Genomic DNA, 17,224 nt, shown 5'->3' with positions numbered 1-17,224 from the left:
TGGCCAGGTTGGTCTCAAACTCCTGACCTCAGGTAATCCACCTGCCTCGGCCTCCCAAAGTGCTGGGATCATAGGTGTGGGCCACCGTGCCCAGCCTGCCATAAAGATTTTATGATTTTTTAGCCATTTTTTAAAAATTGTGCATATACATTCCTAATTTTAGGAATTAGGAATAATAGGAACTAAAAGCCAAAAGGAGAAACTACATTTATAAACTCACACATTACAGCAAAAAGTATTTTTAAATAAAATCACTTGTTAAAGGTTATAAACTGCTAATTTATATTCACTAGGTAAGCTTTTATTTTCAAAAGGAACAAAGGCCTCTTCCCCATTTGAGCCCCAGTTTCTTAAACTGACCTGATTATGTGGCTAAGGTATTATTGTGAGGCATTAATGTTTTCTCTTGTTTTTCCTTCCCCTTCCTCCCCACCCTTTTTCCCCCTTTCCAGAGTTTTGTTCTGTGGCATTGCCTTAGCTAAGTACACGGCAGGGCAAATAGCAGAGTGACAGCAAATCTTCCAGATTTTCATTTTTTCAAAGTAAGAGAGACTGAACTGGGGCCATGAGAACAGAGACATCCAACTACTGTGTAATTCATAAGAGTTTAGAACTGACTCCTTGTGCACCCTTTTTCAGGCCCTTTTACTAATGGACTTTTCTCACTTGTGATGATCTGGGAGAGTGAGAGTGAGGAGAGTCTAAGAAGAGTTCAGGCTAATTATTTTCCCACTAATCTAGCATAGGAGAGGCTCATAGAGATTAAATTCATTATGGTAAATAAAAAGAGTAATACTGCTTTACACTCGGGTCTGTAGACTGAGATTCACATTCACCACAATTATTCCTGTTAACAGTCTGCCACATACCTTTCATTTTAAGCGACTGAAAAATTGTACCAACTTTTCTCTTTAAATTTGCTTTAAAAGCAAATTCAGAAAATTGGTAGAGGGTCAAGAAATTACACAGTCCAACTCCATTATTTGATAAATTGTACAAAAAGCAAACTAAGGCAAGAATCAACTGACTTCCAAAGTTCACGAAGAGAGCACTCTGGAAGTTGATAAACCACCACACCATATAAATTCCACCACCTCTTTATCTGTAATTAAAAATCAAAGGTTGACTTTTTTTTTTTAACTACTCACTGTATTTTTAGAAAGATGGGGCAGAACCACTGTAGAACTCCTAAACCCCACAGAACACACAGTACATTCTGGAATGATACGCTGGCCAATCTGGCTGGCAGCCGAATGACCTGACCCAGGCAAGGGTTGGTGCACAGAGTATTTAGTTCGGCGCCCCACTGAATGAAGACACTTTGTTAGATTCTCCAATGAGAGACGCTTAGAGGTAAGGGCGTGGAAGGGGGCCGGGGAATTTGACGCCAGATAACGGGAAGTGTGAGCCGATTGGCCGGGCTTCTCACTCCACGGCCCAGCCGTTTACGGATCGCGGAGGCCATCCATCAAAAGAATTACACCAATCAGCGGCGAAAATGCCCCCTTCTCGCGAGAAAGCCCCGCCCTCCAATATATTCCTCCGCAGGGCAGGCGCGGCCCCTTCGGCTCCGAGCTGATCCTGATCAGGGCCGGGTCGTCTCGGCGGCGCTGCCGAGACCTCCACCCAGGACAGCCCCCACCTCCCCGGGCCTCCCTCCTCTTGCCTACGAGTCCCCTCTCCTCGTAGGCCTCTTGGATCTGATATCGTGGGGTGAGGTGAGCAGGCCCGGGGAGGGTGGTTACCGCTGAGGAGCTGCAGTCACTGTCAAGGTGAGTGGGACTGCGCGGGAGTTGACCGCCAGGTGCTGGTGGGGAGCGGCGTTGGGGGCGCGGGGCGAGGAGTAGGTCTGACCCGCGCCCTTTTCCTCACTAAACTCTACCGCTGCTGTGAGCACAAGCCCAGGCTAGTCCGAGGCTGGAGGGGCGGAGCCGGATCCGGCCTCCTGAGGTGCCTTAGTGTCTGGCGGCCCGGTCCCAGGGACTAGCCTGGGGAGGAAGAATGGAACCCCTGCAGTTAGAGGTTCCTCACATGACCAGCTCTGAAGATCTCCTGCCTTCCTGTCTTTAGGTTGGTGTGGGAGGGACCTTCCATGTATCCAGGGCTTAGCTTGTGCCCGGGACATGGCTGTGTTATGCACACTTAAATCAATGGAATTCCCAGGTTCATCTTTCAGACTAGGTTAGCAACAACGCACCCCACCCCCCCGCCCCAATACGTGCTCCTAATGTCACCTTTTAAGTTTTCCTTCCTAACGACAATAAAAGTTAACTAATATTGAGTATTGTGTGCCAAGCATTGTGCTATACTCTTTAAGTGGTGAATCATCTTGTTCAGTCTTCACATTCAGCGACAGATATTGTTACCCTCATTTTATAAATCTAGAAATAAGCTCAAGCTCATTATTATTGTTCAGTGTTTTTTAAGTGTCTACTATATGTGCTAAGCTCTTTACGTGATTTCATTTAACTCACACAAATCTGTGAGGTAGGTCATAAACCTTATCCCTACTTTATAAATGAGGAACTAAGTACAATTAAGTAACTTGAACAGTTCATGTTGTTAATATGTGGCAGAATACTTAACTACCATCTGCTTTTCACTTTCGGTGTCCTGTCTTACGGTGTTTATTCGTGGTTGTCTATTGACAATCAATAACTTGAACAAGTGTTTCTTGAAGATTTGCATTTTATTTTTCTAAAAAGCACGGTTCCGGCCGTGCGCGGTGGCTTATGCCTGTAATCCCGGCACTTTGGGAGGCCGAGGCGGGCAGATCACAAGGCCAGGAGATCGAGACCATCCTGGCCAACATGGTGAAACCTCGTCTCTACTAAGAATACAAAAATTAGCTGGGCATGGTGGCGCGTGCCTGTAATCCCAGCTACTCGGGAGGCTGAGGCAGCAGAATCTCTTGAACCAGGGAGTTGGAGGTTGCAGTGAACCAAGATCGTGCCCCACTGCACTCCAGCCTGGCAACAGAGCGAGACTCGGTCTCAAAAAAAAAAAAAAACAACAAAAAAAAAGCATGGTTCCTTCCCTCTAGGAACTCAATTTAGGATGTGACCAACTTGTAGAAGGGAAATAAATAACAGATGGCACTTTGCAATGACTTAGATGCACTAGCCACATTGGGGGATGGGAGACTTATAAATCATTTCTTGGCCCAGTGCAAAGCTGGCCAAGGAAAGCAGGAAGGACAACTCTTACACTCCTTTCTGGTCTTTTTTTCTATATATAGATGATAGAGGTACTGACAACAACTGACTCTCAGAAACTGCTACACCAGCTGAATGCCCTGTTGGAACAGGAGTCTAGATGTCAGCCAAAGGTCTGTGGTTTGAGACTAATTGAGTCTGCACACGATAATGGCCTCAGAATGACTGCAAGACTAAGGGACTTTGAAGTAAAAGATCTTCTTAGTCTAACTCAGTTCTTTGGCTTCGACACAGAGACATTTTCTCTAGCTGTGAATTTACTGGACAGATTCCTGTCTAAAATGAAGGTATGTTTGAAGCTAGATTCTCGTAATTTTGCTCAGTGTGTTTTGGAGATGGAATTGTTACCTTTTGGCTAGTATTCATAAACTTGACCTTTTTTATTTTCAGCACGTAGCCAAAACATTAATTTTGTCTACTACGGCATTAATATGTCTTATCATAATCAAGAGTAATACATCAGATATTAGACTTAAATTCTGAAATGAAAAATAATGTAATACCAAGAAACTAATTGCAGTTTCCTAGTAAGAAAATTGGCTGTTTTTAAAAAATCCGTCTTGATAGGTTGGATTTGTCCATTTATTTACTATTTTTAGATATAAACAAATTTATTAGTGGCAGAAATTTATTAGAGGCTACATTGTGGCTAAGAATTGAGATATATTTGTTAATCACTACCCATATATAAAGTTGTAAATGTTTTAGCCTTAGACCTAGTCAAGACTTGCTTATGCTTGGCATTTCCAGCTTCAGTGTACATGCAGTAGGGAGGAGAGTGTATCTGAAGGAGGAGCAACTATTTTCCTATACTAGATAAACAAGACTATGTCACTTTCAGAGCTTAACTGTTACAAATGCATCTGCCTTTCCTGTACACCCATGGTCACTGGAGGAAAATAAGATGATGTGACAATTGGAAGGAAACTCATATTTTAGTCCTCGGTATCTAACACAGTGCATCATAAAAAAGGACTTCAATATTTGTTGAAGATTCAAGAAATTTGCTTCAATAGACTAAACTCTTTAGACATTTCACGTATAGTCACTACCTTTGAATCTGTAAATGTTGCACAAATGAATAATATACAGCTGTCCCTCAGGTATAATTCAGTCTTATGTGAGAATAAGATTGTTGCTCTTATGTACAAGTCATAATAAGAAAAATAACTACATTATGCCTTTAAAGAGGCATAAGTGTACTGCTGAAGAGGTAACAAGAAGAGAGAGAGCACAGAGATATTAATACTGGTAAAAGCTTAGTTTCATGTGAGCTGGAAGTAAACAACTGGATAAAGTTTTGACTCTGCCTCATACGGCAGACATTCAGAAAATTAAATGATAAAGATTAGTAGTGGATAGAGCTCTTAGAGGCAGAGTAAACAGTATATGCCATAGTATTTTAAAACTGTTTTATATGTGTTCCCACAAAGACAAGAGCCTGGAAAAAATACAACATCCTGGAAAGAAATGGCTTATTTTGTAAATAAGCCATAAAGTATTTCAGTCCTCATATATCTTTGACTAGTTAACTTATTTGATCAAACTAGAACAATGTTTACTTATAGGTCTACAGTGATTAATAAAAACACAATTTTTCTATGCTGAGCCAAACATTATACTGAAACTCAGTCCAGTTACTCAAAAATTGGTTCTAAGTGGGGTCCATAGTGTTGACAGGCTATAGTTTAGGTATGAGTGGATCGTGTTAAGTCCATCATAAATAAACCTCAAGTATACATTTTCAAAATGTTGGGTCTGAGTTCTAGATTATCCTTTGTGTTTTAATTGAAATAAGGTAGAGTCATGGGCTTACTGGTTTTGTTTTTGATTTTTTAGGTACAGCCGAAGCACCTTGGGTGTGTTGGACTGAGCTGCTTCTATTTGGCTGTAAAATCAATAGAAGAGGAAAGGAATGTCCCATTGGCAACTGACTTGATCCGAATAAGTCAATATAGATTTACGGTTTCCGACTTGATGAGAATGGAAAAGATTGTATTGGAGAAGGTGTGTTGGAAAGTCAAAGCTACTACTGCCTTTCAATTTCTGCAACTGTATTATTCACTCCTTCAAGAGAACTTGCCACTTGAAAGGTAAGTGACTTTTGTTTTGAACAAGAGAGATTTGGAAATCAGAATGGTATTGTATGGATATTGCATAAAATCAGTATCCTCATAGAATTCTAATAAAAATAAGTAAAATGACAGCTGTGGCTCCTTGAACTTTAATGTCCATCATAAGTGAGAAAATGTTCCATTGTCAATAGCTTCATTGAAGCTAATTCTTGGGATTAAAGTATATTTTGACTTTGTAGAACCTAGTGGGAAAGCATCTCACACAAATTTATGGAAAAAAAGGACCTTCAGTAGATGTTGAAATATTTATTAAAACTAAAAGAAAATAAATCTTGATATTTGTGGCATAGTACTATTCATTTTAATTTTTTGGCCCAAATCATCTAAAACTCCCATATGGTGCCTTTAGAAGTTAGTATCTCTGATGGAAGGGGAATTCCTTTCAATAGTTCACTTGCTATGATAAATGTGCATAAGCTTCACTTTAAAAATTGACTTCAATGTTTTTCTAAAAACATCTTTTGACTAGATGTAGTATTACCTAATAAAAGTAATACCATTTTCTTTTTAAAGGAGAAATAGCATTAATTTTGAAAGACTAGAAGCTCAACTTAAGGCATGTCATTGCAGGATCATATTTTCTAAAGCAAAGGTAAATATTTTATAAAGATTACGCCTATTTATATGATCTGTTTTTATATTTGGCATTTACTTTACATTTATCTCTTTCAGCCTTCTGTGTTGGCATTGTCTATCATTGCATTAGAGATCCAAGCACAGAAGTGTGTAGAGTTAACAGAAGGAATAGAATGTCTTCAGAAACATTCCAAGGTATGTCAAGGACATAGCCTAAATCCTATTAACAGCTGTAAAAGAAACTAAACCCCTTCTATCTCCTGAAGTAAAAGGAGATGTCATATGTTTATCTGAAACTTAAGTAGCTATCCTCAAATGTTTTTAATGAGCAAAGATACATGTTCATAGGATTGCATTTATTAATGTAGTTAAATAAGGTGGGACTTACTTTGAGTAATAATTTTTTAAAATTTACGTACAGATAAATGGCAGAGATTTGACCTTCTGGCAAGAGCTTGTATCCAAGTGTTTAACTGAATATTCATCAAATAAGTGTTCCAAACCAAATGTTCAGAAGTTGAAATGGATTGTTTCCGGGCGTACTGCACGGCAATTGAAGCATAGCTACTACAGAATAACTCACCTTCCAACAATTCCTGAAATGGTCCCTTAACTGGTAAATTTGGTCCATTATTATTCTCCAGATAGAGAACGTTTTCCAATGCCATAATTTTCAACTAAAGAAGAGTAATTATCTTCAAAATAAACAAAATGGAGTTGGAATAGTAAAGGGGGAGATGACATCACTGATCTAGTCAGCTAATATTTGAAGGCCTTTACTATATACAAGGTACAACATCTTAGGAGTAAGGAATTATCCAACCTCTGATGCATACGTTAGCCATTTCATTACATTTTCAGCTTAGAGAACAGCATCCTCCTTGTAGCACTAAAATCATGCTTTTTTTTAATTGCACATGATCTTGCTGTATGTATCTGACTCATTTAAAATTACGTAAGCTGGGCAGGACAACAGCACCAGAAGTCTGAACCAAGTATGAACTAATTTGAGACTGTTAGCTTATAAGTAAAATCAATATGAACTTGGATATTGTACTTAAAAGAAAAAAGTAGGCCAGGCGCGGTGGCTCACGCCTGTAATCCCAGCACTTTGGGAGGCCAAGGCAGGCGGATCATGAGGTCAGGAAATCGAGACCATCCTGGCTAACACGATGAAACCCCATCTCTACTAAAAAATACAAAAAAAGTTAGCCAGGCGCGGTGGCAGGCACCTGTAGTCCCAGCTACTCGGGAGGCTGAGGCAGGACAATGGCGGGAACCCGGGAGGTGGAGTTTGCAGTGAGCCGAGATTGCGCCACTGCACTCCAGCCTGGGCAACAGAGCAAGACTCTGCCACAAAAAAAAAAAAAAAAGAAAGTAGGATATGATAGATGGTCTCTGCATTGGGTATCTGGAAACTGCCAGAGTGTGTCAACACTATAGTAACCTATCATTGCTATAGCAGCTGGACTACTGAAAAGTAGTTATATGCATAAAAAATGTAAACTTGCTTTCTGCATATGTGATATACATTCTTGCCATCTAAATTTCCTAACTCAGTGATGATTTATTCTACTCAAAACTAAATGTTAACATTCAATACATCTACATATGATTATGAATATTAGACACGAACATTTCAATTTTCTTAGTAGTATTTAGGCAGACTGGCTTCTGTTAAGTTGGATTTTGTTTGTTTTCTTTATTTAAATAGGATTATTACAGCACCAAAAAACTTCTCTGAAGCCTTTCTCCACAACCTTGTTCTATGGATTCCATAATGTTACAATGGATTTAAGCTATGAAGCCTCAAAACATCACGAGATAAGCATGATGGTCTCAGACTTGGGAAAACTGCCTAATATTATGCTGTAGTGGAATTGTGTTTAGATTTGAATTCATCTGTGAAGCATTCAAATCAAAGCTAAAAGCCTAAATGTGAAATGCTAATGACAAGCCTGAGAAGGTAAACTGTGAATCTTCATTTCTATCATTGATCTAACTTTAGATATTGGATCAATATATTTAGGTGGTATTGAAAATGCTATTGGAGGAGTCACACTATTACTATCAACTATCAGTCTTCCCACAGCTTCAATCACTCTCATTATTCTAATCCTACTCCTACTTAAATATTAAATTTTAAGTTATGAGGTTTATATCAAAAGCAACATGTCACAAATGTACTTTTAAGGCATAATAAGGGTTAACATCCTAGGCAGTATAAACACACCCCATAATGCAAGTAATAGGTAATCTAGAGATGTGTACTTTATTGCTATATGGGAATTACATTTAAATTTGAGGGCATTTTATATAAAGAAAAATACAGACCTATAAAGTTTGGCATATTCATTAAGTTATCTTTTAATATTTTTTTCTAGAAAACAGGTGACATTTGTATCTACGATAAAAATTTTTATACAGAACCTACTGCCTCAAACTGAATCCCATCAAGAAAACTAGTTTCTATTGTATTAGTAACTCAAAATAAATTATCACTTCGAAAACTTGCTTTCCCACACTAAGGTAAGTTCAGGCTAGACTCAACACTCCAGAAGTTTTTTTTTTTAACTAAAGACTGTTTTTAAGTTAGAAGTGATGGCAATTTTATAAATAGAGAATATACTTCCACTGATGCCCTTACTGTGCCAAAACAAAAATCTTAAGAAAAGCAAGTAGACACCTTCATAACTATGAATGAAGCTGCTGAGGTGTAGTCTTTAGGATCCTCCATGTCAGTTAGTGAATGTAAGAAGTACAGTGTTAAAGTGTTGTAAACAGTTACTCGGTGCAATGTATAGCCTGAGTCCATCCATGATGGCTATAACCAATTTGACATCACGATATGGATCAATACACAATGAAAAACCAAAGAACCACAGTATATCTTATTCTTAACTTTTGTAAACCATGTTTTATGGGTAACTTTTTAGTTTTCCCAAAAGGCTGATAAATTTCAATATTTTGAATACATCATTGTTAATTCTGAGTTGGCAGAGGTAAACTAACCAACTACATTACGTTTTAGTACTAAGGGATATACCTTTCAATAAAGTTAATGAAATTCAATCCTTTGCTGGGTGGCTTTTTTCTCCTCTGATTTAATTAACTCTTTTAGCAATGTGGTAACAACATTATAAAAAGCTATCTCTACTGAGTATATTTAAATTTAGTACTAAAGTTAGATGAATAGTACCAGAAACAATAAAATCCCTATTAATAGTATGACTATTAGCTGACACTTTGTTTTGTTTTTTCTGAGACACTATAAAAAGCTATCTCTACTGAGTATATTTAAATTTAGTACTAAAGTTAGATGCATAGTACCAGAAACAATAAAATCCCTATTAATAGTATGACTATTAGCTGACACTTTACTTTTTGTTTTTTCTGAGACAGGGTCACTCTTGTCACCCAGGCTGGAGTGCTGTGGCACGATCTCGGCTCATTGCAGCCTTGGCAGCCCAGGTTCAAGAGATCCTCCCACCTTAGCTTCCAAAATAGCTAGGATTATAGGCACATGCCACCACACCCAGCTAATTTTTTTTTTTTTTTTGTAGAGACAGTGTTGTCACTGTGTTGCCCAGGCTGATCTCAAACTCGGGGGCTCAAGTGATCTGCCCACCTCGTTCTCCCAAAGTGCTGAGATTACAGGCATAAGCCACCGTGCCTAGCCTCTAATGTTTTTTTAATAGACATAGAATGATGACAAATAATTGTCTAATGTGCATTAAAAGTTGGTGTTTATGCATTATTAATCCCTTTTATCACTTAGATTCATCACTGCTATGGATGTTATCCTTAATACATATTTACTCTTAGTTTCAGCCCACTTGAAGTTTTGTGCCAGCCTTCTTACCTAATTAAACAGCACTTCAGCAGCGTGGTTGCTAATGCCAGGTAACCACCATGTGTTATGTTAGCCTGCTTGGATCAATTGTAATTATTACTGGAATTGAAGCAATTAATATGATTTTGAACTGTTCGTGTTCAAACTAACATCCTGTAAAGTAGACACGGCAAGGAGTTACTGATGAAAGAAAAGTTGTTCATAAAAGCAGCCTCCTTTTACAATTGACTTGCCTTAGACTTATTTAATAATTTTTCATAGTATTTTTTAAAAAGGTAATCTGAACCTCGTACATATTTACAATTATGAGACATCCTATCTAAAAATATATATTTTCGATTTAACATTTGTGGCTGGCAGTGATAATTTTTACTGTCTAGTACTATGAATCATCTCATTAAAATCCTCTCAACTGAATGACATTATCCCAATGAGCAAATGAAAGAGAGACAGAGAACCTAATGATTTGCCCCTGGTCTATACCTGGTACTTGGAAGTAGGATTCAAAGCCAGGCAGTTCTGACTCCAGAGGCTGTGCTCTTAACCACTCTATACATTACCTCTCAAAATAGAAGATTAATTGGACTCAAGTGAAATTGCTTGTATAATTTTTAATCAAAACTATATTCTGGCCACATTAACTTCTGTGCTGTCATCATGATCATAGAACAATAACAACACTTAATTTATTTCTCTATACTAATAGAATAACTTTGATAAAATGTTATTTATTAAACCTATTTTTCAGAAACCAAAAAACAGTAAACATGAGTCAAGATGAATTAAAAGATAAGCCAATTTTTAAGGCCGAGTGCAGTGGCTCACACCTGTAATCCCAGCATTTTGGGAGGCCAAGGTGGACCGATCACTTGAGGCCAGGAGTTCAAGACCAGCATGGCCAACATGGTGAAACTCCCATCTCTACTAAAAATACAAAAATCAGCTGGGTGTGGTGGCGCATGCCTGTAGTCCCAGTTACTCCAGAGGCTGAGGCAGGAGAATTGCTTGAACCTGTGAGGCAGTGAGACAAGATCACACCACTGCTCTCCAACCTGGGCAACAGAGTGAGGCTCTTGTCTCAAAAAATAAATTAAAAAGCCACTTTTATATTCATCAAAGTAGAGTTAGGAACAACCAAAATTGCCAAGGATAATTAGGGACATTATATAATGATAAAATTCACCAAGACAGTGCTAAAAGTGTAAGCACTTATTATCAGATCTTAAAAATACATGAAGAGACCAGGTGCAGAGGCTCATTCATGCCTGTAATTCCAGTGCTTTGGGAAGCCAAGGTGGGAGGATTGCTTGAGGCCAAGAGTTTAAGACCAGCCTGCTCAACATAGGGAGACCGTATCTCTACAAAATTAAAAATTAGCTAGGCATAGTGATGTACACCTGTAGTCCTAGGTGCTGAGGAGCCTGAGGTGGGAAGACTGTCTGAGCCCAGGAGTTTGAGGCTGCAGTGAAGCATGACAGTCACTATGCTCCAGCCTGAGTGACAGGGTAAGACTCAAAAAAAAAAAAAAAAAAAAAAAAAAAAAAAACATGAAGCAAAAAGTAGCATTAAAAGGAGGACTGGACAAATCTTCATTTACAGTTGGAAACTTAAACATTCCTCTCTCAGTAGTCCATAGAATTAATACAAAATTAGCAAAGATGTAGAAAAATGGAATAATACTAATAACCAGCTAGATTTAATTGACATAAAACCCTTCTACCTAAAACAGCAGAATAAGCATTCTTTTCAAGTACACATGGAACACTCACCAAGATAAACCACATCATGGGTTTTAAACCTTAACAAATTTAAAAGAGATGAAATCATATAAAGTATGTTTTTTGACCATAATCTAGAAATCAGTAACAGCAAGAAAATCTCCAAACACTTGGAAATTAAACAACACATTTCTAAATAATTCATGATTCTACAGGGAAGTCTTAAAACATATTTTAAAATAAATGAAAATATCACCATGCTTGGAATGCAGCCATGCTGGTGCTGCAATTTATAACAATCGACTGCTTTTTACTAAACAAGAAAAAGTTCTCAAATTAATACTCTAAGCTCCCACTTTAAGAAAGCAGGAAAATCTAACTGGGTGTGGTGGCACACCACTATAGTCCCAGCCACTCAGAAGGCTGAGGTAGGAGGATCATGACCCCACGAGTCTGAGGCTGCAGTGAACTATGATCATAACACTACTCCAGTCTGGGTGATGAAGTGAGACCTGTCTACAAAAAAAAGAAGCCCAAACTAAACCTAAAGCAAGCAGAAGAAAAAAAAAAGGCAAAAAATAAATGCAATTGTAAACAAATTAATAGAAAACAATCAAAACAAAAAACTAATTTTTGAAAAGAGCAGTAAAATTGATAAACCTCTGGCAAGACTGACAAAAAAAAGAGAAGCTGCCAATCTTAGGAATCAAAGAAAAGATAACAGTATAGATCCTCATTAGAACGACACAAAGAAAATACCATGAACAACTCTATGCACATAGGATTAGATGAAATGAACCAATTCCTTGAAAGGCATACAGTATCAAAACTTAACTAAACCTCAATAAATTCTCTATTTTTAAAAATTGAACCATTGTTTAAAACCTTACTAGCAAATTCATAAAACATTTAAAGCTGTAACAAATTCTACAAATCTCTTCCAGAAAGAATAATCACTTTGCAATTCATTTTACAAGACCAGAATTAACATGATACCATACCAAGATAAAGATAATACAAGGAAAAAACAAAAACAATTGCACAATATCCAAAATGAACACAGATAAAAATCCTCAAAAAATAAAAATCTAGATACATAAGCTGAATAATGTACCATGACCAAGTTTGGGGTTGGGAGGAAATATAAGCTGTTTCAAAATTCTGGAATCAATAAAATCCATGATTTTAACAGTCTAAAGAAAAAAATGACCAAACTAATACAGAAAGAGCATAGAAAATTCAACGTCCACTCATGAAACTCTGCTAACAACAAATTAATAGATGGGAACTTGCTCAACATGACAAAGGGAATTTATGAAAAGCCTACAGCTTGCATTCATAATGGTCAAAAACAATGCTTTCAAAATCCTAAGATCCAGAACAAGACTGAGATGGCTGCTTTCTCCACGTTACTGTTCTGGCCACTGCAATCAGGCAAGAAAAATCAAAGGCCCATAGACTAAAAAGGATAAAATAAAACTTCCTATTTGTAGTTTATGTAGAAAACTTAACAAGTTAACAACAAAATAACTCCCAAAACTAATGAAGTTTAGCAAGGTCACAGGATACAAGGTCAACAAACAAAAATCAAACACATTTGTACATAATTGGAAACCCATGTTTCAAAAATAATACAACTTACAATAGTTCCCCCAAAATGAACACTGTGGAATATCTGCTGAAAAATGACATAAAATGCTGATAACTGAAATCAAAGAGGTCCTAAATAGATACCTCATGTTCATGGATTGGAAGACACAAAACTGCATTCAAAACCCCAGTAGGATTTTTTTGTAGATACAGAGTAGCTAATTCTAAAATTCATATGGAAGGCAAAGAAACTAAATTAGCCAAAACAATTTTGAAAAAGAATAAAGTTGAAGGAATCATGCTGCCCAGTTTTAAGACTTACTATAAAGCTATGATAATCAAGGCAATCTGGTATTTATGAAAGGATAAACACATAGATCAATGGAATAAAGTCCAAAACCAGACTCACATAAATAGCAATTGATTTCTGACAAAGGTGAAAAGACAACTCAATGGGGAATGGACAGTTTTTCAACAGATGATTTTAAAACAACTGAACATCCATATGCAAAAAAATAAACCTACCTAAATTTCACAGCTTATACAAAAATTAACCTAAAATGGATCACACATCTAAATGTAGAACTAAATTTATAAAATTTTTAGAAGAAAAAAATCCATAGGCCAGGCACGGTGGCTCATGCCTGTAATCCCAGCACTTTGGAGGCTGAGGCGGGCAGATCCCTTGAGGTCAGGAGTTCAAGACCAGCCTAGCCTATATGGTGAAATCCCATCTCTACTAAAAATATTTTTAAAAAAAGGTGGGGGGGGGGGGCGCTGGGAGTGGTGGTGCACACCTGTAGTCCCAGCTACTTGGGAGGCTGAAGCACAAGAATCACTTGAACCCAGCAGGCAGAGGTTGCAGTGAGTGGAGATTGTGCCACTGCACTCCAGCCTGGGCAACAGAGTGAGAATCTGAGTCAAAAAAAAAAAAAAAGAAAAGAAAAATTCTTCATGACCTAGGGTTAAGGCTCCTAGACATGACACCAAAACTATGATCCACCAATGGCATGATGGATAAGACTTCATCAAAATTAAGTCTGTGCTTCAAAAGACACTCTCAACAAAGTAAAACGAGAGTAGGAGAAAATTACAAATCATATACCTGGTAAGGGACTTGTACCCAGAATATATAAAGACTTAGTACCCAATAAGACAACTAAAAAATGGGTAAAGAATTTGAATAAACACTGCTTTAAGGAAGATACACAAATAGCCAATAAGCACAAGAAAGAACGCTCAACATAGTCATCAGAGAATAGCAAACCAAAACAGATAGAGATCCCATTTCATATCCACTAGAATGACTAAAATCAAAATGTCAGGTAAACAAGTATTGGCAAGGACGCAGAGAAATTGGAAGCTGTGTACACTGCTGGTGGGAAAGTAAAAAGATGTAGCTGCTTTGGGAAACAATGACAGCTCCTCAAATGATTAACATAGTTATCATATAACCTAAAAATTCTACTCCTAGGTAAGAAATGAAAACACATGCATATACAGACTTGTACACGTTTATAGCAGCTTTAGTCAGGACAGCCACAGGGTGGAAATACCCAAAATGTCCAACTTACAAATGTATAAACAAAGTGATACAGCCATACAATGAAGTATTATTCAGACATACTAATGAATGTGCTGATACATGCTAGAATATAGATGAACCTCTTAAGACATGTTAAGTGAAAGAAGCCAGTAATCAAAGACCACATATTATGATTCCACGTACATGAAATTCCAGAATAAGGAAATCTGTGAGATGAAAAGAGGTAGTATGGATGGGGAGGGATGACAGGAGAAGGATAAAAGCTAAATTATACAAGGTTTCTATCTGAGATGATGAAAACATTCTAAAATTGATTATTGGAATGGTTGCATTTATCTGTGTATATACTAAAAGCTACTGAATTACACACTTTAAATGGGTGAAATGTATGTTGTTACAATAAAGCATTTTTCTTAATTATATATGATCCCATATATAACATGCTTGAAGACAAAAATATGGAGACGGGGATTAGATCAGTGGTTTCCAAGGTTTAGGGGCTGGGAGTAGGGTGTGACTATAAAGAGAGCACGACAGTTTTTACGGTGATTGATCTCTTCAATACTCTGTGGAGGTGTTTACACATATCTATACTTAAAATTCACCAAACTATACACCAAAAAAGTTAATTTTACTTTACTCAAAATAAAAAATTGTTAAATGTCAAAGAGAATAAAATTAAAAGAAAAATAGCCTCTTCCCCAACAATTCATTCCTAAAATGAGCAAGATAGGAATCATAGGGTGAACGGACTGCCATGGCCTGAAGTGAGGTATTAGGGTCCAGGCAGGGTAAGGAGGACATTCCTGCTCAGCACAGGATGCGAAGCGTAAGCAGGGTGAGGAAGACATTCATGTGGAGAGATGACCTACAATAGAGAATCAGGCCAGGTGCAGTGGCTCACGCCTGTAATCCCAGCAATTTGGGAGGCCCAGGCGGGCAGATCACCTGATGTCGGGAGTTCGAGACCAGCCTGACCAACATGGAGAAACCCCGTCTCTACTAAAAATTAAAAATTAGCCAGATGTGGCAGCACATGCCTGTAATCCCAGCTACTTGGGAGGCTGAGGCAGGAGAAACGCTTGAACCCAGGAGGCAGAGGTTGCAGTAAGCCAAGATCGCGTGACTGCACTCGTCTGGGCAACAAGAGCAAAACTCCATCTCAAAAAAAAAAAAAACAAAAAAAACCCCACAAATAATCAAATAGGAATCAGGTTTCTCACTGGTACTGAAAAGGGTTATAAAAATGGAGAAGGAAAAAATGAAAATGAAGCCCATGGGATTAGAATTTATATGTGAATTCATGGTTTTCAATGTACATAGATGCAGAAATGTAGATGTAAAGACATGCATTATATATACACACCAACAGCAATTGCACACTAGCACAGATCTTGGCTTTTAAATATTACCCACTAAAGAGAACCCAGGCTCTACGGAAAAATGGCTGATTCTTGGGTTAGGTCAAGGACAGCATGAGAAGCCTGGTATATCTTATGCCAGAGAGTAATTGATTGAATAATGATGGGAACATGTCAGAAGGACACAGAGGCCACCCAGAATGGACTTCTACCAGCCAAATGTACAATAATTTTGAGCATCAATGTAATGATAATAGGTTTTTTAACCCGCTGAATAGAAAATAATGAGTTTATAGAGATACGATAAATTTAAAGTCTGATGAGAAACAAGGTAGTATTTTGCAACTATCTTCTCAAAAAATAATTATAAAAATAACTACAGTGGAGAAGTCTGGCAGACACTACCTTAATCAGTCATCTAAGAAACACCATCAGAAATGAGACAAACTAAAATTATTAAACCATGACAGGATGCACTTCTATCACATTCCTGCCAAAGATGAATAACCTCAATCTAATCATGAAGTATCAGACGGAACTCAAAATACGGGATGTTTTACAAAACTAGCCCATAATTGTCGAAAGTACTAAGTTGTAAAAGGAAACAAATGAGAATTTGTTCCAGAATGAAGTAAACTAAAGACAGCTGACATCTAAATGAAAGGCATGATTCTGACTGGATCCTCTTGCTATATGATATTGGGACAATCAGTTCAATTTGAATGAAGTGAAGATCTGAGGATTAGAGGGTAGTAATGTGTCAACGTAAATTTCCTGATTCTAATAGTTGCATTGTAGTCATGTAAGATAATTTGAAGCAAATAGTAATCACTAATGAGGAATCATGTCTTCAACTAAATCATAAATGGTTCAGAAAGAAAAAAATTATCTGTAACTTTTCTATGCATGAGATTTAAAATTTTTTCTAGAGTCAAAAAGGGCAAAAAATAAAAAGGACATAAATAGGATATTGAATAAAATGTCTATAGACAATTCCTACCTATATGCCTAAATCACTTACGATCAAAACGATGCCACTGATATACAATTAGTGACCTTACTTCACTTTCTGCCACAAAGGACTCACCTAATTACCATGATCACACTTCTCTTCTGTGTTAATCCACTTCTACTGTTAGGCTTTTAACTATTTTTAAACTTCTTGACAAAGTAATCCCTCAAGTAATATTCTAATTAAGAAATTTTCATTAACTCTTAATTTACTTAAAA

The 17,224-nt window shown here is 37.4% G+C and overlaps 1 protein-coding gene across 1 annotated transcript; it reads left to right on the top strand.

The window, feature by feature from the left end:
* The first annotated feature begins 1,531 nt into the window (after positions 1-1,531).
* CCNG1 (cyclin G1) lies at positions 1,532-8,998 on the top strand. Its single transcript, XM_030825484.1, has 8 exons — positions 1,532-1,772; positions 3,239-3,502; positions 5,055-5,308; positions 5,864-5,942; positions 6,023-6,121; positions 6,348-6,472; positions 6,522-6,542; positions 7,641-8,998. The coding sequence occupies exons 2-8, from the start codon at positions 3,239-3,241 to the stop codon at positions 7,705-7,707; spliced, it is 909 nt and encodes a 302-aa protein (XP_030681344.1). The 5' UTR covers positions 1,532-1,772; the 3' UTR covers positions 7,708-8,998.
* Positions 8,999-17,224: the final 8,226 nt, after the last annotated feature.

Source organism: Nomascus leucogenys, chromosome 2 (genome assembly GCF_006542625.1).
Source record: "Nomascus leucogenys isolate Asia chromosome 2, Asia_NLE_v1, whole genome shotgun sequence".
In the NCBI taxonomy this organism is placed as follows: domain Eukaryota; kingdom Metazoa; phylum Chordata; class Mammalia; order Primates; family Hylobatidae; genus Nomascus; species Nomascus leucogenys.
This window is presented reverse-complemented; position numbering and strand designations above follow the sequence as displayed.